This window comes from Gracilinanus agilis, chromosome 6, assembly GCF_016433145.1.
Source record: "Gracilinanus agilis isolate LMUSP501 chromosome 6, AgileGrace, whole genome shotgun sequence".
Lineage (NCBI taxonomy): Eukaryota > Metazoa > Chordata > Mammalia > Didelphimorphia > Didelphidae > Gracilinanus > Gracilinanus agilis.
The window spans coordinates 291,988,613-292,016,077 of record NC_058135.1 but is presented as its reverse complement, the minus strand read 5'-3'; the positions used below and the strand labels follow the sequence as shown (position 1 = coordinate 292,016,077).

The 27,465-nt window shown below is 49.2% G+C and overlaps 1 protein-coding gene across 2 annotated transcripts; it reads left to right on the top strand.

Moving 5' to 3' along the window:
• The first annotated feature begins 349 nt into the window (after window positions 1-349).
• Window positions 350-27,465, top strand: KMT5B (lysine methyltransferase 5B). 2 transcript variants are annotated; one of them, XM_044682239.1, is made up of 10 exons: window positions 350-573; window positions 3,046-3,193; window positions 9,847-9,915; window positions 18,177-18,342; window positions 18,944-19,053; window positions 19,382-19,548; window positions 19,795-19,814; window positions 19,906-20,042; window positions 22,140-22,336; window positions 25,131-27,465. In XM_044682239.1, exons 1-10 carry the CDS (start codon window positions 414-416, stop codon window positions 26,687-26,689), a joined length of 2,733 nt encoding a protein of 910 aa, XP_044538174.1. In that variant the 5' UTR covers window positions 350-413; the 3' UTR covers window positions 26,690-27,465. The 2 variants fall into 2 exon arrangements, with proteins under 2 accessions (XP_044538174.1, XP_044538175.1); XM_044682240.1 differs by lacking the exon at window positions 9,847-9,915.

Sequence of the window (27,465 nt, the reverse complement as noted above, 5' to 3'; positions counted from 1 at the left end):
AATGTTTTAGCTGAATAGGTGGTGGCTGTAAGGATCTCTAGTCTAGATGGCATCATAACAAGTAGTTAAATAAAGTAGATAACCCCTTACTAAACATAAAGGCGCTTTGGCATTTCTTCTTGGGAATCTAGACTGGAGCCTAGCTTCTAAGGCGGAATTCCCTGGTATGGCATTAGAGGAGTATCCAAGAAGCATCAAGAATGTTCCCAAATAGTAGAGACGACCATTTTGTTACCATTAATGCTTATGAGTGTTATTCTCAGGTGTGTTTAGCATAATGGTGTTATTTGTATTTCCCTCCCCAGTTATTTTTTTTTTCGTATTTTGTTTCCGTTAGGAGAGAAAATTGAAATTATTCTCTGAGCTATTTGAAGAGAGTGACTAAATGCCACTGGGTCGGGCTGTCTGTGGGTATGAAGTGGTTGGGAGACTCCAAGAACATGGTGGTGAATGGCAGGAGAAATGGAGGCAAGTTGTCTAATGAACACCAGCCGAGTCAATCCAAATTTCAGCACGCGGGAAAGGACGCCCTGAAGGCTGGCAGAAATGCAGTTGAGAGGAGGTCAAGCAGATGTAGGTACACACTTAACCTCGTGGGGGTTTTCATTGTTATGGGGCCAGTTACTGGTTTTTTTAGTTATCCCTTTTATCTGCTGTTGCCTTTGACAGTTCATCCTGTTGAGAATTAAAAGAATTGTTTATTCCTACTTTAAAACTGGACTCTTGTTATGAGTGAATAATGGCCACCTCCCTGGATGCTCCCATTCTTGGGGTCCGCAGCTCCTTTTCTCAAGAGTTTATACCTAAATGATGGGTTTCTTCTATAAAACCAGGAGTGTGTCAAGCCCTCCCTCCCCCCAACACTGTCGTGTTCTGAAGTCATCTTTAATATCTGTTTTAGTAACTTGGCCAGAGAGATCTGCTCACAGAGAGCAGAATCCATTTTCCATCCTCGGGTTATTGAATGGATGGCTGGGGCTGGGGCTGGGGACTAGATGATGAGCAGGGGGTCCAGGACTGACTGCTTCAAGTGACAGAATGGTAATAGCTCACTTGGGTATGCATGAAGTACTGCAGAATAAAGCCATTATTTAATTTTCTGCATGCCTCTTGGCTGGAAGGGACCTCATTTTTCCCAAGAAATGTGGGCTTAGTACATTTGTTTTGGTTTCCATTTTAAGGATAAGGGGCAGAATGACCTTGGAGCCAGGTAGACCTGAGCTCCTCTCTGGCCTCAGACCCATCCTGGCTGTATGGCCTTGGGCAGGTAACTTCCTTTCTCAAGGCCTGAGGCCTACTCTCTAAGGCTCAGTTGTGCCTGCCCTGGTGAAGGAGGGAGGTCCTTCCTGGGAACATCTAGTCCAGTGAAATCACAGGGCCTCAGCCCTATCTTTATTGCTGCTTCAAGGATATGCAATGTGTTATTCAAAATAAAGACAGAGTTGTATATGAGATTGCCCAGAGGTTTTTTCCAGAGGTGTTGCAGGCCTAGTGAGCTTCCTTGTCTCCAGAGGAAGACATGAGGCTGTTGATGGCTAAACGTAGGTTTGGGCTGAGATCAAGTGCTTTCAAGCCCAAGTCTCAGGCCTTCCTCTTCAAAATAGATTCCACATTGACCCAGTGTTTGTTCCACTCAGTCCTGCCCACTGGAATATAGGCTGGCCTAGGGTATGTACCCCAAGTTCAAATTCTGAAGGATACAAACCCCAGATTCTCTTGGGATCAGAATCTAGAGAATCAAGAATTGGCCTGTCTCCCCTGGACCCTAGAGACTGGAAATAGCCTAAGGCTTATTAGGACTTCTTCCAAAACAAAATATCCAAGTTGGGGGCAGCTGGGTAGTTCAGTGGATTGAGAGCCAAGCCTATAAACGGGAGGTCCTAGGTTCAAATCCGGCCTCAAACACTTCCTAGCTGTATGACCCTGGACAAGTCCCTTAACCTCTATCACCTAGCCCTTACTGCTCCTCTGCCTTGGAATAAATACATAGTATTGATTCTAAGACGGATGGTAAGGGTTTAAAAAATTTTTTCTTAGGGTTCTTGAGTGCAGTGACTGCATGAGTCCTGTTCTCCTTACTTCCCCCTCCCCCCCAAATAACCTGAAAGAGCAGGGCTATTGGAGAAAGGAGAGAAAACAAGGTAGGAAGAGCCGTGGACCACAACCCCCTCCTTGTGGGCCAAATTCAGAGGCCAGAGCCACTTTTCATGGCGACCTGATGCCCTGCCTTTGGTAGGGAAATGTGTGGATGGCCATCACTGTCTTCTCTTGCTTCTGCCAGTCATAAGAATCTCCTTGTCAGTGGGAGACTCCCCTGGTGGGATAGGCAGCCTGGGGACCTCTTCACTTTTGGTTTCTGTTTTGGGCTGTGTTCACACCAGTTCTTCAAAATGAGTACTTTGATCCATTCTCTCATTTCACTCCAAATGCTGAAATTCTTGGGGATGAGCAATTGAACGGTGTAAGCCAGTTCTTTCCTTGTACCCCTTCTTGGCTGTGGGAAGGACTATAGGCTGGGGAGCTCCCCAGCCCTTAGTTTCCTCACTTGTCAGATGGCAATAATAATATTACTCAACTCAGGCAGAGGTAGGGGAGCAATGTTCTTCTGAGGGTCCCCCCTTAGAGCCAAGATTCCAAACACTTTGTCTCTCCTCACTAGAAGCTTGTTATGATCCCCTCACCCTCTCTTCCCTCTGTTTCTTCTCTCCTGTGGTCCCCTTTGTTACCTTCTTAGAACCATAGGATTGTCTTCCCAGTTGCCTACCTGTACAATGAGGGAGATGAAAGCAGCTGGGCAAAGGGCTTCAGGGCCCCTGTGCTGGGGAGCATGGCGTATGCCTCAGGCCCTGGCAAACCAAAATGCCAATGCTCAAAGGATGGGGACCCCCCCAGGTACCCAATGCCCTTAAATAACTAGAAGGTTATCTGTCTGCCTGACCACTCATTGATTAGGACAAGGAATTACTGATTTAGTTAATTAGTTCATTCAGGAGATTGCCCCAGCAGCCAGAAGTGAGTAACCTTGGTGCTTTTCTCTTTTTCCAGGTAGTGGCACTTCAGGGTTCGAGGGACAGAGTCGCTATGTACCTTCTTCTGGGATGTCTGCCAAGGAGCTGTGTGAGAATGATGACCTAGCCACCAGTTTGGTGCTTGATCCCTACCTGGGATTTCAGACCCACAAAATGAACACTAGGTAACTTGCTTGTCTTTATCCCAAAGGGAAACAAGGAAACTGTTGATTTTCAAAAACCAGAAGGTAAATAGAGCTGACTTTCGGGCAACAGAGGCCTTGGAAGCAGGAGAATCTGAAACTTAGAACTTCCTGATTGAACCCCAGAATCTCTACCCTACCCCACACCCCTCCCTAGGGGAGCTGGACATACCAAGAGGGAAAGTGGAGTGTCCCTGTGAGTGTCTTACTGCTCATTTTGATTGTGCCTGGTAGCTCTTCCAAAAGGTTACATTAGAATAGGGTTTTTCTTCAGGCCAACAACAGCAATGAAGCCCAGTAGTTGATATGCTTAGCTCATCCACAAGGGCTGGGGTGTTCCTTGCCCAGTTGGGTCCTTAGGACATATAGCTCTCATGTATCTCTGTGCAGATGACTCAATCCCCTTCTGTGCACGTAGAAGACAGCAGAACAACAGATGTAGGGGAAATGGCAGTTGCACCTCAAGTACAGAAGGGGGCTCCTGGTTACTAGGAGCTCTGGGCGGAAGCATCAAATGTGAATAGCCTGATGCTTTGGACAAGTAGAAGAGCCAGGAGAGGGGAAAGATAAAATAATGAATTGGATTTGAGATTGAATTTGGAATGATTGCAAGGGTAAGGTATCTGTGTGAAAGCATCCAGCTGGCAATGGGGTAGAGTCAGTGTTGGAAAGGTGATAGGTAACCTGCCAAGAAATGATTGTTGAAGCCAGGAAAGTAGATGAGCTAATAACTGGCATCCAATATTATATAGCTTCTAACGTACGCTCTAGGGGGCAACTAGGTGGCTCTGTGGATAGAGAGCCAGACCAGGATATAGGAGGTCCTGGGTTCAGATTCGGCTTCATACACTTCCTAGCTGTGTTACCCTGGGCAAAGGCTATCAGATCTCTAAAGAACCCTTTGGAAGAACTTGAAAAGAAGTTTAAAAAAAACCCATAATGACTACCGTTGCCCAACCCTTACCGTACTCACTTTTCTGCCTTGGAACCAAAATGCAATATTGATTCCAAGATAGAAGATATGGGTTTAAAATAAACAGATATAATAAAGTACATTGTAGCCTGCTCCATGAGGGAACCACAGAGCCATAAAATGTCAGAGCTGGGGGCCCCAAACCCAGGCTTGGCCCTCCCATCCAGTCCTCATTGCACAGCATCAGAATAAGATCTCTAGGGGCAAGTTGTTCCCAGAGAGCATGAAAAGAGGCAGGAGGAAAACTAGGACAGTATGATGTCCAGAGTTTTTCTAGAAGGGGTATGAGGTCAGCAGTGGCTGACAACAAAGGGAGAAGGAAGACTGAGAGAAGGCACTGATGGTGGAATTTATAGAGATTAAAATGGTCATGGGATGGATAGTTGCATATGCCACAGAGGGCTTCATGAGGGTGGTCAAAAAAAATGGAAGTCTTAGGTATAGAAAAACACTTAAAAGAAATTTTTCATTCTAGTGATTTCATTCTAGTATAGGTCCAGATGGAGAGACATGTGTACTCGGAGGTAGATTGAAATAGACAATCTCTCTGCATGTCCTATGGAACTTGTTGGGATGGGCTGTTTGCTTGAGTCAGAGAAGTCTGCCTTGAAGTGTAGTTCAATGGTCACTTCTGGATCCTAGCCCCATTGATGATAGAGATCAACTTCAAGACATCATGGACTCCTCCTAACTCCTCCAAATGGTGAAGTGGGAAAAGGGCATTCCCACATGCCCCTAAAGTCAAATGAGACAAAAGAGCCTGACTGTGTAAAAGGAGAAACCAGAGTGTGGTCCAAGGTGTAAAAGTGGTCTCTATACAAGTTAACAGAGAGAGGGATCTGGAACTACAGTAACTTGCTCACTCCCACATGGGAGCAGAGGACCTAAAGTGGCAGAATCCAGAGCAGGGGACCTGCCTATGCCAGGCCACTTAGCAGGGATAGGGAAAAAGCAGAACAGGTACTAGCCCAGCCCATGAAACAGTGAAGGAACTGGTAGTATAGAGTATTGAATATAGCTGAACAAAATAACAGCAAACCCCTCCAGAGCAAGCCAATAAGGCCACCTCCTCAACAGACACACCGCAAAGAACAAGGGTATCTGGTCCTACTCCAAGTAACAGAGAAGAGTACTCTACAAGCTTGGAGTGTTGTGCTCCTAGGAGCAGAGAAGAACTTCAGCAGCTAAATAAAGTAATAGAGTGGTGGGGGTAGGGACAACTAGAAAAATGAGCAAAAGACCAGAAAAAAACCCTGACCTTTAAAAGTTACCTTAGTGATAGAGAAGACCAGGAGGGTGATGATGCCAAAAAAAGAAACTTGAGAAATTTCAAAAGAATCTCTGGGAGAACTTGAAGTTAAAAAGCCAAAAAATAAGAGAATTGACAGAAAAACTCAATAGCTGAAGAAAAAAATTCATTGAGAAATCAACTTCCTGAAAACTAGAATAAGCCAAAAGGAAAGTGAGGCACCAAAAATACGGTGAAGAAAACAACTTCCTAAGGAATGGAATGAACTAAATGGAGTAAAAGACCCTCCCCTCCCCCCAATGGAGTAAAAGAAAATCAAAACACTGAAATAACTCTTTAAAAGAGTAGGATTGGCAAAATAGAAAATAGTAATATAAAAATACAAGGAAAAAAATAGCTTCCTAAAAATTTGAATTGGACACATAGACGCTAGGGAAACCTTAAGACATGAAATGATGACAAAATCCAAAAAATGAAAAATGTAGAAAGTTAGAAATATTAAATGCATAATTTTCAGACCATAATGCAATAAAAATTTAACTGAAGGGCAGCAGAAGAAAAAACTAAAAATTAATTGGAAATTAAATAATTTTATCCTAAAGAATGATTGGGTCAAGGAATAAATCATAGAAACAGTCAACAATTTCCTTAAAGAAAACGACAAGGAGGAGACAACATATCAAAATGTATGAGATGCAGCCAAAGTTGTACTTGAGGAGAAATTTATAGAAATTTATGTAAATGCTTATATCAGCAAAATAAAGGAAGAGTAGATTAGTGAATTGGGCATTTAACTAAGAAAACTAGAAAAAGAACAAATTAAAAATCCCCAATTAAACACCAAATTGAAAGTCCTGAAAGTCAAGAAAAGAGATGAATAAAACTAAGAATAGGAAAACTAATCAATCTAACTAATAAATGAAACGAGGGGTTCGTTTTATGAAAAAAATTTTGTCATTCGTTAATTTTAAAAAAAGAAAGAAGAAAACCAAATTGCCAGTATTGAAAATGAAAAAGACAAAATCAAGATCATTGGAAGTTATTTTGCCCAACAATATGCCAATACATCTGACCATCTAAATGAATAGATGAATGCTTAACAAAAATATAAACTACCCAGATTAACAAAAGAGGAAATAGTCTATTTAAACAATCCCATCACAGAAAGAAATTGAACAATCAAAGAATTCCATAAGAAAAAGGCCCTGAGGCCAAATGGATTCACAAATGAATTCTACCATATATTCAAAGAATAACTAACTCCAGCACTACATGAACTATTTCCAAAAATAGGAGAAGGAATTCTTCCAAACTCTTTATGACACAAATATACTATTGATACCTAAAGCAGGAAGAGCTAAAACATAGAAAACTATAGACCAATTTCCTTAATGAACATTGATGCAAAAATTTTAAATAAAATACCACCAAGAAGATTATAACATTTTATCACAAGAATCACATACCATGATTAGGTGGGTTTTATGCCAGGAATGCAGGGATGGTTCAATATTAGGAAAACCACAAACATAATTTATTAATAACAAAATCAACAGAGACCACATGATTATTTTAAGAGATGCAGAAAAGGCATCTGACTAAATATAACACCTATTCCTTTTAAAAACATTAGAAAACACTGGAATAAGTGGTACCTTTCTTAAAGTGATAAATGATATCTCTCTAAAACCATCAGCAAGCATTATCTGTAAGGAGAATAAGTTAAAATTTTTCTCAGTAAGATCAGGTATAAAGCAAGGGTTCCCATTATCACCATTCTTACTTAATAATGTAGTATAAATGCTCAATATAGCAATAAGAGTAGGAAAAGATTTTGAAGGAATTAGAATAGGCAATGAAGAAACAAAAATCGTTCCTCTTTGCAGATATGATAGCATGTCTAAAAAACTAATAGAAATAATTAACTTCAGCAGAATCACAGGATACAAAATAAACCCACATAAATCATCAGCATTTCCATTTACCACCAACGAAATTGAACAACAAGAAATAGAAAAGGGAATTCTATTCAAAATAACTCTAGTCAGTCTAAAGTACCTGGGGGTATGCCTACTAGAAGTGGTCTCTGATAGTCTTGGGGAGGAGAGAACAGTGGAGCTTCAGGCTACCCTGTCAGTGGGGTTGCCCCTGGGCCCCAGAGGCCCTCCCTCCCTTCTGGTGGTGCCAGAACCTTCCATCAGCAATGACAGTTTGTATCGCCCATGTCCTGAGGAAGCCTCAGTGGGCTACAGTGTCTTCTAGGTGCAAAGGCGAGAACCAATTAATAATAGATCACTATCACTCTGCTTTTTGGAGACCTTCTATGCCTGAAAAACCCTACAGTGATAAGCAAATGGAACAACCCGGCATTATCTGCTTTGCTGGGACTGAAGAACAACAGCCAAGAGGATCTCCTGAAAAGTTGTCTGGGAAGTGGCATAGCTTCAGGGAGCCCCTTCCCTGGCACCTCCCTGGGCCAGTGAGAAGCATTGTTCCCACAGAAGAAGGCGGCGAGGGGTGGAGAGCAGCACTGCCAATATCTGCCCAACTTGGGGAATGTGCAAAGCATCAGTGGGCATAGAATGAGATTTCTGGGCACGGGGAGTTGTGTTAGTGCATTCTGCCATTAGCCTTCTTTTTGTTAGCTGGTCGGCCTCTTGCCCCTTGTTTTTATTTATGCATTTTAAAACTCTTATTTTCTGTCTTAGAATCAGTACTATATATCAGTTCTAAGGCCAAAGAATAGCAAGGGCTAAGCAATTGAGATTAAGTGACTTGCTTAGGGTCATATGGCTAGGCCAGATTTGAACCAGGACCTCCTGGCTCTCTATCTATGGAGCCACCCAGCTGCCCCAGCCCATTATCTTTTTTTTTTTTTTTTAAACCCTCACCTTCCTTCTTAGAATCAATACTGTGTATTAGTTCTAAGGCAAAAGAGTGGTAAGGACTAGGCAATGGGGGTGAAGTGACTTGCCCAGGGTCACACAGCTGGGAAGTGTCTGAGGCCAGATTTGAACCCAGGATTTCCTGTCTCTAGGCCTGGCTCTCAATCCACTGAGCCACCCAGCTACCCCCTGAGGCCCATTATCTTTAAATGCTAAATCATTGGGTCTCATGGCGTCACCAGTGGTGATGCCAAGACATCTTACAGAATCAGCAAGTCTAAAGCTTAAAAGGAATTTGAGTCCTTAGTTAGCATTTGACAACATACGGGTCACTTCACAATTGAGTTTCAGTCCTTTTAGTAATTGGGAACAGGGATTTGAACAGCAGATTTTCTTACCATGACATTCTGGGAGGATGTCAAATTACTTGCAGTCTAAAGAATCATCTCTAAAATTGCATAAAGATGATGAATTGAGACCAGGCAGAGACTCAAGTCCTTCATTTAGAGATGAGGATGTAGGCCTGGAGCTGTAAGGTGGCTCCCCTCAAGGCTGCAGAGAGCAAGAGGAGGAGCAGCTCTTGGCCCCAAAGTCCTCCCCCTCTCTCTCCACTGTACCCCAGTAAGAATGCTGACCTAGGGAGATATGGATAAACCTTTTGGGCTTTTAGCGGGTGACATTACATGTCTGTAGTCAGCCTAGAGCCAGATGGTGGGGCTGGCAAGGTACAGAGGGAGGGAGACATCCCTGAGGGCCCCAGACCCCCTCTAGGGAGGGCTGCCTTTGCCCGGTGCTGGTTGGGCTTCTGGATGCTCAGGACAGCCAAGCAGAGCAGGATGACCAGGCACACCAAGCAATGGCCAGCTGTGTAGACTTCGTCCGCCTTTCGTAAAGAAAGGTCTCCCGGGCCCACCTATTATTCCAAGAGGTCACAAATCACACAGAACCTGAAACCTAGAGCTCTTGGGAAGGGCGTCCTCTGAGGCCACTCATTTGGCAGATGAGGGAATGGGCCCATAGGAGGGAAGTGACTGCCAGGCATGGCAGAGGCAGGTCAAGAGTCAGAGCAGTTATATTGAGTTTAAGCTGCCCGTGTGAGCAGTGCTTCAGCTCAGTTCTGAGCTTCAGATAGACACAAGCACTGATGTACAGAGGAGGAAGCTACCATAAGGAATAGGGAAAATGTAACCATTAACCGTGGTTGAATTTAATTGGAAGACATGGGGTCAGAGCAGGGTTTGGGGGGGATGGGGCTCCTGGGACCTCCCCTTCCTATTGTGGGCAGAGTGACTTCTCTTCATACTTGGGGGCGCAGAAGGGGGTGCCTACCTGTGCTTTCCTGCTCACCTGGCTTCCTTCCCCTACACTGGTGTCGTATGGCTGGGCGGGTCAGATTCTGGGAATGGGCACTTGTCCAGGGCTTCAGAAGTGCTTGAGTGCAAGGCTGTGTTTCCGGCCCTTTGCCCTGGGGATCCTTTTGGGGCTCATCTCAGTCTCTCATAGTTGCTGTTTGTTTTTGCATCTCCAGCGCCTTTCCTTGGAGGAGCTCCAGGCATTTTACCAAATCTGACAGCTGCCCTCATACGCACCCGGTGAGGTAGGTAGAACACACGAGCCTTTCCTGCGATCACAGTGCGTCCCCCCTCGCTTCTGAACAACAATAGCACCCTTTTAAGACTCCTCGTTTCCAGTAGGGCCTGCCTGGGTTTGCATGAACCACTCGCACTCCAAAAGTGTATTTTCTAAGCCAGATCTGGGCCCTCAGCGGATTACAGGTCTCAGCCAGGTACGTTTGGGGGCGCTTTTCTTTTTAGACCCAGAGATACGAAGAATCCGCTCCAGTACTAGTCTTGCCCAGCACCAGGCGAGCCTCTCCCTTGGCAGTTACGGGTTCACCAAAGGCAATAACCCATTCTCTGGGTTGTTTGGGGGCTTCCCTTTTGATAACCTCCATCTAAATGGTTTTTTTTGTCCTCTTGAGTTTTCCTCTTGCTCTCTTCTCTTCTCTCCCCATTGCCTTTGGTTACTTCCAGTTATGTCTGGGTCACTCATGGCCAGTCAGCAGCTTGCCTCACTGCTCTCTTGATCAAATGGTGAGAGACCCTGGGAGGCTGTCTCTGGAGAAGGCACAAGGGACAGACCTGCATGTGGGTATGCCATCGTAGCCTTTCTTCCTGCTTGTAAATGAATGACACTTCTAGTTGTTGGCCAGACCAGACTTATACCAGGGCTGGAAAGCCAAAGCATTCTACTTAGTTGCGAAATAATAGTTTTTCCCTCAATTTAGACCACTTGGTGGTCTAGGCTCTACTCCCCCTCCCCCCCTTCCCTCCAGTCCCAAAGACTTGGGCATCTCCCTGTGTATTTGCAGAGAAGCAATCCTAGGTGCATTTATCTGTGTGCACTTCTCACCAGATTTCCAGGTTATCATACATCCAAACCTAATGTTAGATCATCATCAGAAAATATGGGGAAACTCTCGTAGTGATTAGTGCACGTAAATGAAAATACTTCCCTGCCTTGGGCAGTGACCTAGGAATCGTGGGTTGAAATTCTCATTGCATCGAGATCTGGCTACTTTCAAATTCTTGGTCTTGCAACTATTTCTACCGGCACACTCACTGTACTATTACTATTACTATTACTGAGCCTAAATGGGGCAGGAGGAGCAAAGGGATCTGCAGCAAGTAGGTCAGCAGAAACCCACTCCGTGCCTATCACCGGTGGGATTCAAGAAACATGAGCTTCTGGACTAGTCTCTCCAGTAGCTACTGCTGATGGTCAGGATTGAGACCAGGCCCATTTTTAGAGAAAAGCGTCTTCCATTGAATTCAGTTCTTGCTCCAGCCCTTTTCCCCTGGCTGCCTTTTCTTGTAGTAGAGCTGATATGGGCTGCCCAGCATGAGGGACTGGATCAGGGTCTCCCTGTCCCGTGGCTCCCAAAATGAGCTGTGCCCATCAGTCTTTGTTAAAGGATTGTTAACTCTTGTAAAAGCATCCACACTGCCCTTCTTTTGATGCACTGATTCCTAAAGATGCCAGTCTAATCTTGTTGCTTTCTCAAAATTTCCTATTCCAATTAATTAGAAAACTTAGATTAATCTTTGTCTTGTTACTTTGTCTAATTCCCTCCTTGGGATCTCATCCCTGTGTTATTTGACCACACTGCAGATTAAAACGACAAGATTTTCATGCAGCATCAGTCTGTTAAGGAAGAGATTTAGTATTGTACTGACACATTTTCTGCTGTTCACTTTCCCCGGTTATGGAAATTGAGACATTTATAGCCATGTCAAGACTTTTTCCCTCGAGGGCACAGAGTGACCTGACGTACAGCGTTAGAGGAGACAAACTCCCTTAACTCTGTTTGATTCCAGGCACAAGTCATACCTGACAGCCAGTTACATAGCAAAGATCCACATTATTCACAGCATTTCAGGAGCCAGGCTCAGGATTAACCAGGCAAAGAGATCTGCTGTTCACAAAGGAAATAACCCCGTGAGAAAATGTAGTCAAGAGGACCCCTTTCAACTTTTCCCATCCACCTGTAGCATTCTCGAACTGCAGCGCGTGCCATTCGCTCATTGCCTGGTAGGATATTATTGGCTTACTAACACTTCAAACACCAAACCTGAAATCAAATTCAAAACATTAAATTACAGTCCTGAGAGTTTTTACCTCAAATAGTACCATTTCACTGTCGTACAAGTAGGGCTCAAATCATGTTGGTTTTCTCATTCTCCCTAACTGTTACATGTCATTTATCCTTTACTTATCAATTAAAATGAACCCATTCTGGGGTTCCCATTCGTGTATTCAGGTTACATCTTTCAGTCACCCTGTATGCCTCCATCATTTGTTTATAAGCAGCAGCCAGATAGTTTCAAAAGAAAACTCACTATTTTAGTAAACTTCTAAATTTCTGTCCCTTTGACAAGGAGCGAGAGGAGATCCTCTTTTTTCTCTTCTACGTTCCCAGGCTTCAGTAGCTTTTACAACGTGCAGTCAGTAGGCCGGTAGGATCCTGTGACCCTGCCTGATACAGAGTCTCAAGGGACCTCATAGATAAATATATGTTAAAGAGTCTGTGCAACTTTTCCCTCAAATAATAAGTTACTGTTACCTATTTTAAAACAAAACGTGCCCTATTAAAAGTTTTCAGATATCTATTTTTTATCACATTTTTTTAACAGCTCAATTTATAATCTGTCAGTGTTCAGATTTTTAGAACGAAGTTGTGGGGATAGTCAGGTGGCTCCATGGATTCGGGGCCAGGCCTAGAGAAGGGAGATTCTGGGTTCAAATGTGGCCTCAGATACTTCCTGGCGGTGTGATCCTAGGCAAGTCACTTCACCCCCATTGCCAAGCCCTTACCGCTCTTCTGCCTTGGAACTGATAATTAGTATCAATTCTAAGACAAAGCTGTTTTTCTAATAGGATTTCTAATACAGAAATATCCCCAATTTTACAATAGAAGAGACTTTAGAAACATAATAATGCCCCAAATCACATTTTAAAACATGAAACAAAACTTATTACCAGTCAGATAATACCAATTAAGCTTCATTTCCAAATTATTGTACATAAAACCCAGTTGTTCCATCCTGGACCACTCTTTTCAATCAATAAACATCTGTCACGTTAGAGTCAAAGAAGCAGGAACAATAGTTAACCTTTATATATAGTGCTTCCTGTATGCCAGGAACTGTGCTGAGCACTTGACAATCACTATCATTTTGATCCTCATAACAGCTCATAACAGTTGAGAGATAGGGACCATTAGGAGTTTAATTCTGGTTTCCTTGTGTTTTTCTTCCCTTTTTGGCCAGGAAGTGGGGCCGGGATGTGGGGAGGACATTGTAGTTTAGTCACAGGACCATCTCATCCAAGTAAAATCGGGATTTGTGAGCACAAAATCAGTTGCTGTTTTCAAGGACTTGGGGGCGCCGGGGCTTTCAAATGTAGAGCCCAGCTCTAACAAATAGCTCACTTTCACAAGTTTGCTGTAGGATTTTCACTTTTTGTAGACTTTTTATTTTCTTTCAAAAATCACCCAAAGAACCAGATCGTTTCCTTTCATTTTCACAACCTGAGCCCACCCTCTCTTTCACTGAGGAGACCTACCACGGAGCACCCTTGAATTCCCATTCTCTTGCTTGGGAACTCAGGAGATAGTACACACTGAGGGCGACTCCCCCAAATGGTGTGTCGGGGCAAATGCCGGATTTCCTACTCATTCCTCAAACTTGCTAAATAATCTTCACTTGTATCTCTGCTTTGCAGTTGAGCACAAACATTTTGATGACTGCTTCTAGTTTACCGAAATCAGTCATTGAAGTTCTGCTTCAGACTTCCCAAGAGACATGCCTGGCTCCTGATCGCTTCTCCCTTCCCATCATTAGGGCTCTCTATCCCCGATATCCACAGTAGAGTCGGAACCCCAGCGACAGGAGGGGTGGGGTGGGGAGTCCTTCCTTCTTGGTTTAAATTGCCCTTTTTATTCCTTCATTAAAAGTTAGTAATTTTTAAGTTGCTCCCTAATTTGAACAAGTTTTTCTCTTAGACTAGGCAAGAAAGGGTTAATAAGAGACAGCTCTTTAAATTTTGAATAAATGAAAAATGCAAACCACATACCTGTTCTTTTCCCTTCACTCTGGCATTACTTTCAGAACAACTGCTTTTCTTCCTAAAACTTCTAAAGAGTGTAATCCTTATTTTTCCTTAAAACAAATTTGGGCGTGCCAGAGTGGCCCTCCAGAACTCACTGGGCTATGTTAAGCTTCCACTGAGCGCCAATGCCGATAGGACAAAGAGAAGAGGATTAGTTCCTGGAATTCCCCCAGGTGCCAGCAGCGCTTTTCTGAAATCTCAGAATGATTAATCTGCAGCCTCTTTAATGATTAATCCCCAATCTCCCTAATCTCCAAACTTCTAAGATCTCCCCAGATATTTTTAGCACTTAGCATAATTCATTCCTAATGGGCACAAATTCCTATGAACCAGGAAAAAGTCTCCTTTCCTCGATTATCTGACTTGCACTGTGTAATGCCAACAAGTCCAGGGCTGAAATGACAGGAAAATATCTTGCAGCTTGGTTGGTTTTCTAACCCAATCCTTCTGTGATGACTGCAGCTTTGCAGTAGCCCTTCTGACTGGCCACATTTTCCCCTTACAAATCTTTCTTGGGAGTAGAAACTATAAACGTTCAACTACACAAGAAAAAGGGGTTTGTGCATTTTACCAAGAAATAAAGACAGACAAAATAACAAGACAAATACATCCTTTCTGGACTCCTGATCTCATGCTGGAAGCAATTTCAAATCCTTTCATTTGCCCCCAAATTGGGGACCCATTTGAATTTTGGTACACAATTTGAGAGCTCTGTCTTTAGTCACCCCCTGCACTCCTGTCTGGGAAGTTCCAGGCCTAGAAGGATTTTCCTAGGAGCGTGTCTGTTTAACAACGTGCTCTTTCCCTGGCCTCCTCTCAGAAGAAATTTTATTCAAGGAGGAATCTTTCGGCATTTTATTACTACCAGGATCTGTTGTTCCCTCAAAGGGAGTATTTCCTCAGTAAGGGTAATTTTCCCCCAGCAGGATGGGGATAAACCTTCTCCAGCAGCGTTAGGGTAAACCTCAGAAGAATTTGATGTTGGGGGAGACCTCCAATCTCTGGGGGGGCATTCCTCCAGGAAGAAGTTCCCCAGAGAAAGGTCCAGAGCCCTCAAAGGTTCCGAAAGGCTGTCATCCTGGCTGGGGTGGGTGACATCTGAAATAAGTGGGAAAACAAGATTTGAGTTTCCGAGCATATCGATTTATTAAGCAGTGCACGCCATTTGTTTAACCCATCCTGATTAGGCTTCTGCAGCCTGGCGCTGCACCTCATACAGGTTGACGCAGGTTTTTATCCATTAAAAGGAAACAATTAAGAAGATATAAGCCAGGTTACGAGATTAGGCGGGCATCTCGCTTTGACCTGGACTCTGTCCTGAAGGAGGTAGCAGGGCACAACCTTCCCCCTGTGGTAATAATCCACAAACAACAGGCACGGTGCTTCCTCACTGGTCGTGGGGTTTATCTTCAGCACACCCCTGGCTCCCCTCATCCCCCACGACTCTTCCACTCCCTCTGAACTGAGCATTGCCCTGTTAGGGCTCGAGGGCCCCCTGTGGCCCGGCCCCATCTCTCCCTTACCTGTCTCATTTTTATCAGCAGGGGCACCAAAACAGCCAGCAGAGCTGTTCCAGCCCTTTTAGACCCTTGTGTGACTCGGAGTGATCATTCATGTTGCTGTAGCACCCACGGTGTGCCCGGCACTGGGGCAAGCACTTAACACTCATAATCTCCTAACAGTCCCAGGAGGGAGGCGCTGTTACCCCTATTTTACAGATGAGGAAACAGAGGCAAATAGGTTAAGCAACTTGCCCAAGGCTGGATTTGAATTCAGGTCTTCTCAACTCCCAGCCTGGCACCACTAGCTGCTGACTCTCGGTGTCCTTAGGGAAGCTTTTCTTAGCATGGGCAGCTTGAGGAAGCAGGTGAACACAGGGCCGCCAGGTCGTGGGCTTTCCTCCATCACCTTTTGGGGTCGAAGGAAGGCCTGAAGGTTTTTCTGAGGGCTTCCTTGATCTTTGGGGTTCTCGCTCCAGCAGACACGTATCTCCCCATAAAGGCAGTTCTTGCCCCCAGACCTCCCACGACTGCTCTCTGGGCACTGGCACATCGGCGGCTCTCGTCTCTTCTCGAGGAAAGTGGACACGAGGCCGGTCTGCGCTGGGGAGGCTCCACTCCTGCTCAGGCCTCGGCCAGCTGCCATCCGTGTCGCCTGGGGCCCCTCGGCTCGCCTGTCCTGTCTCTAGCATGTTTAAACCCCTTCCTTCCATCTTTGCACCTGCATGTTAGTCAAGGCGCCAATTGTACAGATGTTGGAGAACATCATCATGATGGGTTCCGAGGCAGAAGAGCAGGAAGGCTCCGGCCACTGAGGGTCGCCACCTAGCAAGTGTCTGAGGCCACAATGGAACCCAGGACCGCCCGGCTCGCTGCCCCGATGATTTCTGTGTTATTTAGCATTCCCTGAATTTCCCCCCACTCTCTGCTTTCTCCCAACCCCTCCAGAGTCCCTTGAGGAAGGGAAGGCTGGAAGGAGCCTTTATGAGGCCCCACCATGTGCCAGGCCCTGGGAGAGGGGGCGCAGGGACGCTTAGCGCTGACAGAGCCAGGGGTCTGGTCAGACCATCATGACTGACTGATGAGGCAGGGCCCGGGCCAGAGTCATCAGAAGACCCTGTGGAATGTGGAGTGACTAATAGAAAATCCCCTGATCTTTTCATCTCTCTTGTTTCTTCTAAGCCACGTTTTTAAAACCTCTTTGACACTACATTGAGGAAGCAGATCAGTGAATAGAGCCAAGCCCAGGACTGAGGTCCTGGGTTCAGATCTGGCCTCAGACCCTCCCTAGCTTGGGGGCCCTGGGCAAGTCACCTGGTGCCCCAACACAGTATCTAGTCTAAACCTGAACTGAAAGGTTTGATGATTTTTAAAGCACATCATTGATGTCTGCCCCGGAGGATCTCCTCAGGCTACTTGGAGACTTTCTCCCTCAGCGTCCCCTGGAAGGGCAGGAGCTGCAGCCAACCCTCTTTCTTTGGGGCAAGGAGGGTGCCTGCATCCCTCTCCCCACTCCCCACCCCCACCCCCCACCCCCGAGTGCTGCCCTGTGGAGTGACCAACTGACCCGTGAGAGTCTTTCCAAAGAGAACCTTTGAGCTGTCTGGCCTCCCCTCAGGGATCCCCGCTGGCTCGAGGCCAGGGACAGCGCCCTCGCCACTCTGTGTCACTGGCCACCAGCCCTCCTCCCCCTCCCCAGTGGCCATTCCTCCATGGTGAGAGGCCAGGATGTTGGGGGGGGCCTTGGCACCCATGACTGGCCCTAGCCCTGTCCACTCTTCCCAGCCACTCTTAGCAGCATGGCCATGTGGCCACTAGAGGGCAAGCTGCCTCCCTCCTCCGGGCCCTGCACTGGCCGTGGTGCCCCGGGCTGAATTCTCCTCCCAGAGCTTTGTTTCTCTTAGGGTCATTCTGAGCATCTTGTGTGCGCCCAGGCCGGAGGAAGCCCTGGAGTGCTCGAGGGACAGCTTGCCTGGGAGTGGAGCTCGCTCACCCCTGGGGGAGGCTGAGGGGGCAGCCCGGCCTCTTGTCAGATGGTGACGCTTCAGAATAATGCCCAAATGACATAACAATAAGATGTTTTAGAAACCATTTGATGGTCACATATAATTGATATCATTGCTCACGTCTCAAGGGGTCAGGGGCAGACAATTTGGAGCTCGGAGGTTCTTTAATGGATTTTTTAAAACTTACATATGGGGGGCAGCTGGGTAGCTCAGTGGATGGAGAACCAGGCCTAGAGATGGGAGGTCCTGGGTTCAAATCCGGCTTCAGACACTTCCTAGCTGTGTGACCCTGGGCAAGTCACTTGACCCCCATTGCCTACCCTGACCACTCTTCTGCCTTGAAACCAACCAATACACAGTATTGATTTAAAAAAGGAAAAAAGGAAAAAAAAACCTTACATATAATTGGGAAATATTTAATGAAATAAATAAAAGGAATTTTTTTTTTAATGCAGCAGTGGGGAACCCAGATGAATAAATGCTAAGCCAGCGAAGCAGCTCATCTGGGACACATTTGTTGGAGGGTACAAAAGCCCCTTTTCTGCTCATCGCTGGCCTGGGTTGGAGACTAGGTGCCGAGGTTCTGCGCTGCCCCCCTTTTTTAGGCATGGGTCTGTGGCTTGGAATGCCTCAGTGTGTAGCATGTGCTTGAAGCCTTTGTGGTCTCTTTGTTTTTTCCCCAGATTCCGACCTATTAAAGGAAGGCAGGAAGAACTGAAGGAGGTGATCGAACGCTTTAAAAAAGATGAGCACTTGGAGAAGGCCTTCAAATGCCTGACCTCAGGCGAATGGGCTCGGCACTATTTTCTTAACAAGAATAAAACGCAAGAGCGATTGTTCAAAGAACATGTAGGTATCATCTTGGAGATGGACAGACAGACAGACAGATAGACAGACAGACGAGGGAGGCTCCCTTGTGTTGGGGGGCAGAGTTGGAAGGTTCCTGGACTTCTCCCCTCATTGCCTCACTGTGGGAGGGAGGGCACCCCCTGGGGCCTGAGCGCTGGGTCACCTTCCCAAGACCCGTATGCTGGAAGAGAAAGTGGGGTGTTGGAGTGAAGGGGTCTTTGTTCAGGGGGACAGGCCTGGATTCCAGCATGGGACCCTTCCCAGCAGCTGCCCGCTGGCCCAGTGTTTGATCATAGCAACTGCTGAAGTCAGCCACCGTGGAGGGGGGTGTCCACAGGGCTGAAACCCATGGATCTTTGGGCGCATCTTAGGTCCTGGAGGTGACCAGTGAGAGCCCCCTCATTCACGTACGCTGTGGCTGCTGTGACGGATCTCCCTCGTCCACAGAAGGGAGCTCCCCGCAGAGCCCGAGGCCTGGGAGCAGCCCTTGAGGCCACAGCCCGCCGGCCTCGTCCTCCGGTCTCTGTGGACGATGCCAGCGAAGCCGGTGCTGGAGCCGCTCACTACTGACTTAGACCAAAACTCTTCTCGCCTGTTTTAGGTATTTATTTATTTGCGAATGTTTGCGACTGACAGTGGATTTGAAATCCTGCCCTGCAACAGATACTCGTCTGAGCAGAACGGAGCCAAAATAGTGGCCACAAAAGAGTGGTAACTAGGAGCCCTCGGTGGGGTGGCCTGTGCCCGGGGTGGGGGCTGGAAACGCACCAACCCGGGGGTTAAAAACCAGAATCCCACAACACGGCCGTCCAGAGTCAAAGCGCGGCCCCCGAGGCAGCTCCCCACAGCTGCTCCCGGGGAGGGGGGCTCAGATAGCAGCCCTTGGAAGGAAGCGAAGGGGCAGCTCGTGTGGGGGCGACCCCAGCCCAGCAGTCAGGGGCCCCCAGCATGGCCAGCGGCAATCGTTGTGCGCCGGGCCAGCCGGATAACTCCGACAAGCAAGGACTTCATCGCCGCCCTTTTCATGCGTTTTCAATAGGAAACGGAATGACAAAATAGAATTGCTGGTGGGCTGCATTGCTGAGCTCTCAGAAATAGAGGAGAACATGCTGCTTAGACACGGAGAAAACGATTTCAGCGTCATGTACTCCACCAGGAAGAACTGCGCTCAGCTCTGGCTCGGCCCTGCGGCCTTTATAAACCATGGTAAGACGGATAGGGAAGGGTCGGGCCCTCTGGGAAGGCGGCCTCGAGTTAGACCAAGCCCCCAGCCCGGCCCTGAGTCCCCAGGCAGAAACCCACCCCCCAGCCCGGCCCTGACCGTGGCCATCGCCACCTCCCTCCTGGCGCGAGCCTCAGCACACTTTGAAAGCTTATTTCAGGCTTCTGTGATTATTCGTGTTTCAGATCTTATCAGCACTTAATTGACTTTATCTTTTGGACATTTTTCAGATTGCAGACCTAACTGTAAGGTAGGTATTGTTTGAAAAATGCCCAGTCTGAATTGTGGCCCTGGTCCCGCGAGACCCTTCGCTTAGCGCATCCCGGGTGGTTCTCTTACAGTTTGTTTCAACTGGTCGGGACACGGCCTGCGTGAAAGCCCTGAGGGACATCGAGCCGGGAGAGGAGATCTCTTGTTATTACGGAGACGGGTTTTTTGGAGAAAATAATGAGTATTGCGAGTGTTACACTTGTGAAAGGTACGTTGTCCAGCAGCCCTGAGAACGCCGTCCCTCTGTCTGTCCACACCCTCCACCCATGGCTGTGGGTCTCCTTTGTCTTTCCTCACAGGCTCCCTCTGTCTGTCTCTTCCGGTCCTCCCTCCCCCGGCCATGTCTGTTCTCCCTCTTTTTCTCTGCACTTTCTGTCTCCTAATCTCTTCTTTTTTCCTCTCTTTTGCCTTTCTCTTCTATCTCTGTTTCTCTATGGGTGTCTCTCCAAGTTCTTTTACTGATCGGGGTATGGTGAGACCTCACGGGAAGCCCCAAAACAAGAGCTCCCTCCCCCACCCCACCCCACCCCCCGGCTCCATCCCTGAGGCAGACGCCCAGCCTGGCCCCCCAAATCTGGCACATTGCTTTTTTAGAGAACTCTCTTAGAAAGTTTTTTCCATGGTCAAGCCTTAGTTTGCTCCTTTGCGGTTCCACCCGACCTGTAGGACCCCCAAATTGAGGGCAAGGCCACGTCTATCTCCTGTGGGTCTTATGGAGCTAAGCGTGATCCCAGCCTTTCTGCTAAGGAAAAAGCAATTCTGGGGGGAGTTTCCACAATGTCCCCCTCCTCCAAGCCGGGTTGGAAGGCCAGAGGAGAGAGGCTGGGAGGGCAGTGGGGTGGCATCATTGCCAGAGCCCCGGGCCTGGTATTGGGAGGACCCTGGCAAGCCACAGCTGCGATTGCCCCACCTGCTCTCTTCTGTCTTAGATGGGAGACTGAGGCAGAAGGCAGAAGTTTAATTTTAGAGAGAGAGATTTGGGGATCACACGGATGGCAGAGTGTGTGTCTTCCGTGCTTAGCTGGATTCACGTGATGGGCATCTGTAGTTACCCATCAAGGCCAGGCACTCAGTGTCTAGAGTTCTAGGCTTAGAGTCAGGAAGACCTGAGTTCAAATCCTGTCTCGGCCACCTGCTAGCTCTATGACCCTGGACGAGTCACTTGACCTCTGATTCCCTCCATTACCTCGTCTGTGGAATGGGGTTACCTTTATGAGGGTAAGAGTCCCTGACCTCAGCGGGGCCTCCAGTAACCCAGGCCTTCCTTGGTGAAGAGACGAACCCAGGGCCAGAATTCTGTATCACAGCCTGCTGGAGAAAGCTCTTGGTCCAGATGGGGCTCCCTCACCATTTGAAGGTCCTGGGCCCCTTGGGTGGTTGGTCTGGCAAAGACGATGGCTGGAGGCCCTCGTCTGTGTCGTGTTAGATGCATATAGTATAGTTCAGGGGTAATGTGGGGAGCCCGTCCCCCAGAAAAGCACCGGTGTATGAAGCTCCAGGTTCAAATCCCTGCTCTGGCCTTGTCCCTAGCAGGTCTAGGGTGTGGGGCTGGACAGAGGATCCCGGGCCCACTTAGGGGATGCCTTTGTCCGGTGCTGGGCTCTAGCATGCCCGATTGGCATCTGGATGCTCAGGACAGCCAAGCGGGTGACCAGGCACCCTGAGCGATGACCATTCCTAAGGGAAAGCCTCCCCAAATTACACAGGGCCCTTGGGAAGGGCCAGGGCAGCCTCTGAGGTAGGATCTGAACCCAGCTCGTCTGCCTCAAATACTTGCTCTTCAAGTCCCCAGTCAGCTCTGCCTCCCCACGCCTCGTCCTCTGTAAATGAGGCTCTCGGCCTTGGAGAGGAAGGCCCCTTCGGGCTCTGAGGCTGTGATCCCTGGGGCTCTTCCCACAGCCTCTTCCTCCAGGCTGTTTTCCACCACCTCCCACAGCACCCCCGAGTGTGCCCGCACAGCCCCCCAGCCTACAGGCTCAGTGGCTTTGGGGTAGTGCAGGAAAGGCTCCTTTGGTCAGGCCTGGCACGTCCTCTCGTGACCCCCCCCCCCCCCGGATCACTCTTTGTGGACACACAGATGTCTCGGGATAAGATGAGAGGGAGGACCCACTGCAGGGTGGAAGAGGGGCCTCTGGGCACTGTGCCCACATCTCAGGCGGCACCGGACAAGCGGCCGGGGGGCCGAGTCACCCACAGAAGCTTCTTTCAATCACGGAGCCTTCTTGGAGGTGGCCGGGTCCGGGGCCCCCTCCCCCTGCCCCGGGAGTGGACACCTTCCCCACCGGCGTGTCCTTCTCTCTTCCAGACGGGGCACTGGTGCTTTTAAATCGCGAGTGGGCCTGCCCGCGCCCACTCCTGTCATCAACAGCAAATATGGGCTGAGAGAGACCGACAAGCGCTTAAACAGGCTCAAAAAGCTGGGCGACAGCAGCAAGAACTCCGATAGCCAGTCCGTCAGCTCCAACACGGATGCCGACACCACTCAGGAAAAAAACGACGCAAGTAAGTGGGGGCCGGCTGGGCCTGAGCCGGGGGTGCCCAGGGGTGTGGGGGGGCGTTTGTCCTGCCAGGCTCAGTAACTTGGGAGCCCCCCCATGTAGAGGCAGGTGCCTGTCTGTGCTGCAGGCTTGGGGAAGCCTGGCCAGCCTCATCTCCGGCTTCTGATCAAGTGATGAGAGCGGTGCTGGCGTCCCTAGTCTCTCTGACAGGAGAAGGAGGCTCCGTGGCTCAAGAGCCCGGCCTGGAGAAAGGGGGGTGGTCCTGGGTTCCAATCTGGCTTTAGGTGCTTCCTAGCTATGGGAGCCTGGGCAAGTCACTTACCTCCCCCAGCCAGGCCCCTCCCACTCTTCTGCCTTGGGACCAGCTGACTCTGAGACGGCAGGTGAGGGCTGAAAGGGAGAAAGACCCCGAGAACGAGGGACAGAGAGATGGGGGGCAGTGAGGGAAATGGGGAAAGGGATGGGGGGTGCTTCCAGTGGCCCTTCCGTTATTGGGGTCACCCCCTGAGAATGAGAGCAAACAAATACAGCCGGGATGCTATTGCATCGGTGACGTTCGCAGCCGCAGGACTGGAGCCCTCGACGACAAGGCACGTGGGCAGGTGCCTCCACGAAGGCCGCAGAAGGTGCCCCACGTTCCCAGAGCGCCGCCCAGCCCGGCACCACAAGGACGACGCACCTGGGGCTGACCTCGGGCTTTGCCTGCCGGCCATGGGACAGTCTGAGAGGAGGGAGTGACGGAGGAAAGGACAGGCCCAGGCCCGGGTGTTGGGGTGTGATGCAGCCCGAGGGGACCCCCAGGAACGGCGGCAGGCTGGGCGAGCTGCCCGACAGTGTCCAGGAGCGAACGAGGGGCCTCTTGTCCGTGTCGCCTTGGCCAAGGCTTTCCATGCTTGTTGTGCCAGGCCTTGGGGCAGCCTTGTCGCGAGGCCTTGGCCAGTCCAGGCATCCAGGCCGGGCCTGGCTTCTTGTCAGTAAGCAGGGGCGCATCCCCAGCTCCAGGGGAAGGACATTCTGGGGATCTTCGCAGCCGAAAACACGCCCGATTCCTGACAGGAAGGGCTGGACGTTGCCACTGACGTGTGTGCACAGACATCTGGCTCTGGCCAAGCCGCCCCCGTCAGCCAGCGTCGGAAGCTGTTCTCTGAGACGCTGCCCGCCACGGGATCGGAGAGGCCGGAACTCATGAGGGCGCCCGGCCGCCAGGCGTGTGCTCGCCGGCCCTGCAGCCCTCGAAGGGCCTCCCCGACAGCAGGCTGGGCAGTCGTCCTGTTACAACGAGCCGCGTCTCTGCCAGGTCCAGAATTGGGCCACAGGAGGCTCCGGAGGTGGCTGCTCTGATGGGCTGGGCCGGGGGCCCAGAGACAAATGGGACCCAGGCCTGGCCGGAGCAGACGTGCGGAGAGGGGTAGAGAGGAAGCGGGGAGCATGCGGGCAAAGCCCTGCCCTGAGGCACGGTACAGACCGGAGCATGGCCTGGAAATGGGGCCAAATGCCACGAGGCAGACTGGCATGGCAGCCTTCAGACGGGCCTGGGAGAGCTGCGAGTGTGTGAGGACGGCAGCGTCTGACACGTGAAAAACCGGCGGCCACCTCGGCCAGGCCCAGCCCCTCACTGGACAGGGCAGTGGAAGACAGCCGTGTGGTAGACTGAGCTCCCATCGGGCCAGGCTCGTTGCCATCAGAGGTCACGCGGCTGGATGCAGCAGATGGGGCTTGGGGCACCCCAGGGCTCCCAGAGGGGTGCGGCCTGTGGGAGATGAGATGGGGGGGTTGGGAGACGTGGAGCATCAGCGAGAGGGGGATCGGGGTGTTGATGGTGAGTGGGTGGAGGAGGGTCAAAGGTCCATGTTGTATGTGGGCGTCCCCTTCTGCCGTGGCTGGCTCCAAGCTTTCATTCCCTGCCGTTGCTCCCGAGTCCAAGTTCAGCTTGGCCCTCCGCCTTCCCTTGGGCCTTCCCCATCCCCAGGGGACCCGTCTGCACGCATGTTTCCATGCTCCTGTCTTTTCTGAGGCCAGTGACCTCAAAAGAGACGGGCCTGGCCCATTAGGACTGACCCTGCTGTCCGGCTGGAGCTCAGTTCCTTTTTGCTCCTCCTCCTTTTGGGAATAATCCACAGAACAGCAATAGCCATGACTTGTATGATTCATTCAAACGCACTACTGTTGCTTTCTACTAAGCAAGATTTAGGGAGGAAATGTAACACTTTCCCTATTTCCTCTTCATTTCTCCTTTTTAGAAATATTCTGAGATGTGGAAAAATAGAGGGCAAGAAATCTAATTGTTTTGTTTGAGGCTGGCATTAGGATGAGATTTTTTAAAAGATGGAGAGTGAAATCTAAATCTAGTGATAAGAGGTGTTTTGGCCATGAAACTGTTTTCCCTCAAAAAGTAATAGGTGAGGGGGCAGCTGGGTAGCTCAGTGGATGGAGAGCCAGGCCTAGAGACAGGAGGTCCTGGGTTCAAATGTGGCCTCAGACACTTCCCAGCTGTGTGACCCTGGGCAAGTCACTTGACCCCCATTGCCTACCCTTGCCACTCTTCCACCTATAAGTCAATACATAGAAGTTAAGGGTTTAAAAAAAAGAGAGAGAGAAGGAAAAAAAAAGTAATAGGTACTCCATAAGCGAAAATATTTATAAGTGAATCTGTAAAAAGAAAATGCGTGTCACACAACTCCTGCCATCCAGAGGCTGCCCAGAGAGGACCCTTCCCCCTCTCCCTTGGCCTTTGTCTCCTTGTCAGAATCATTGTGCGGCCTGGGCTTTCCCTAATTCTCTGTTGTTTTTCTTGACAGCTTCCAACAGGAAATCATCTGTTGGCGTAAAGAAGAGTAGCAAGAACCGATCGTTGGCACGGCCGTCGTCGTCGTCATCGTCGTCGTCGGTGTCCCGGATACCAGCGTCCTCTGACTCTACCTCATCCAAACTCACTCCTATCCACAATCCCAGGGTACCAAAGAAACTGAAAAGGCCTGCCATCAAGCCTTTACTTTCCAAGATAAAGCTAAGAAACCAGTGCAAAAGGCCGGAGCAGAAGGGCACCTCGAGGAAGCTCCAGGTGGGCAACCTGGTCCTCAAAGAGCCCAAAGTGGTTCTCTACAAAAACCTGCCCATCAAGAAGGACAAGACAGCCGAGGGACCAGCGAGTGCCACAGCGGCCAGCGGGTGCCTGACTCGCCATGCCGCCCGAGAACACCGGCAGGGGCCCGTGAACGGGGCCACCGAGCAGGACGGGGCGTCTCCCTGCACCTACATCACTCGGAGGTCAGTGAGGACGAGAACGAATTGGAAGGAGACCTCTGAGTCGGCCCTCGAACCAAACCTGTCAGGCAACTCTCCGAGCACCTGGATGGGCCCAGGCCCAGGCCCTGGCACAGACACGGACAGTGTGGAGCCGCCCATTGGCCATGCAGTGCGTGACCAGGAAAAGGCTCATGAAGCCACATCCCCAAAAGGGGAGGGGAGGGCCCCAAAGGATGACATAAGCGTGGCCAAAAAGAAATCGCGACAAGGAAAACTTTTGAAACAGTTTGCAAAATCAGAGGAGCCCCTCCCTGTCCTGGATGCTCCTGAGGGCGATGAAGTGGTGCCCGACCTCATCAGCTCTCACTCTGACCATGGAGAGCCCAGGGACAGAGTGGACGGGCCGGCTAGCCGCCAGGACTGCGTACCTGCCGCCACGGGGGGTTGTTCTGTGGGGACCCCCGAGCATTTCAAAACAAAAGACAACTTTAGAACTGCAAAAAGCAAAAAAAAACGTCGCATCACGAGGTACGATGCCCAGCTGATCCTAGAGAACAGCTCTGGGATCCCCAAATTGACTCTGCGGAGGCGCCACGATAGCAGCAGTAAGGCCCACGACCAAGATGGCGACGGCATGAACGCTTCCAAAATCAGCATCAAGCTAAGCAAAGACCACGACAAAGACAACAGCCTGTACGTGGCCAAGCTCAACAACGGGTTTAACTCAGGGTCAGGCGGCGGCAGCGCCACCAAATTAAAGATTCAGCTCAAACGCGAGGAGGAGAGCCGGGGCCCCTACGCAGAGGAGCTCCGCGGCGACAACGGGCTCTGCTGCCAGGAGACTCTGTCCCTCCTCGAGTCGAGGATGGACATGGACGACTACAGCCAGTACGAGGAGGAGAGCGCCGAGGAGTCGTCCTCTTCGGAGGAAGACGACAACGACGAGGACGACGACGAAGACGAGGACGAGGACTACGAAGACGAGTTCGAGGACGACTTCATCCCTCTTCCTCCAGCCAAGCGGCTCCGGCTCATCGTGGGCAAAGACTCCATTGACATCGACATTTCCTCGAGGAGGAGAGAAGACCAGTCTCTGAGGCTCAACGCCTAAGCCGCGGACGGGCTCGACGGTCCCCGGGATCCGCGCCAGAGAAACACGAGTAATTCCAGTCTCAATGATTCCTCACCTGAAAGACCCGAGGGCAGCACTTCCTGTATTCCTTGATCAGCCTAATATTGTAGAGAGTGTACAGCAAACGGACTCTTCCTTCGCCCGACGGGCGCCATTTTTATTGTACTTTTTAAATAGCCTTCTGATGTGCAATTCTAAGGTCGAGGGGATGCCCTGTTGTAAAATAAAGGCTCGAGCAAAATTGTACAGAGAGATAGAGCAACTTTCCATGCAGGACAGTGAAAACAATGATGTGGCTACACAATGATTTTTAACAAAACTTGAGAGCATTCGCGGGCTCTTTAATATCGACTAAACCGTAATTTAAAAAAATCACCGTAGTAGCATATTAACGTTTTCTAGTACATGTGACTATCACCAGCAATGACCTACGGCTTTTTGATTTACTTGCTAGATGTTCCCCCTTGGAGTTTTGTCCGTTTTACACTGTACGCTGTCCCGGATGTACTCTTTGTGGCCTTTGTCATAGTAGCAAACTGTTGGTTGGAAGTCAAATTGATTTCTTTAAAAAAAAAAAAAAGTCCAATTACAAAGGTGTTGAGAGTTTGCTAACTTGTTAGTACATTATATGTACGAGGGTAGCAGTCTGCAGAACGGAAGTTTGGATATGGTGTATTTATTGCTTGTTATGTAAATTAAACACCTTGTATTTAACACTTTTCAATACTTTTAGATAAAATTGTTCTTTGCAAGAA

What these genes read in the sequence shown, in the direction of transcription:
- KMT5B (XM_044682239.1), top strand. Translation starts at nt 414, where the DNA reads ATGAAGTGGTTGGGAGACTCCAAGAACATGGTGGTGAATGGCAGGAGA. An exon ending in AGCGATTGTTCAAAGAACAT is followed by an intron (nt 18,343 to 18,943) that starts GTAGGTATCATC and finishes CGCCTGTTTTAG; the next exon opens with GTATTTATTTATTTGCGAAT. An exon ending in ATAGTGGCCACAAAAGAGTG is followed by an intron (nt 19,054 to 19,381) that starts GTAACTAGGAGC and finishes CGTTTTCAATAG; the next exon opens with GAAACGGAATGACAAAATAG.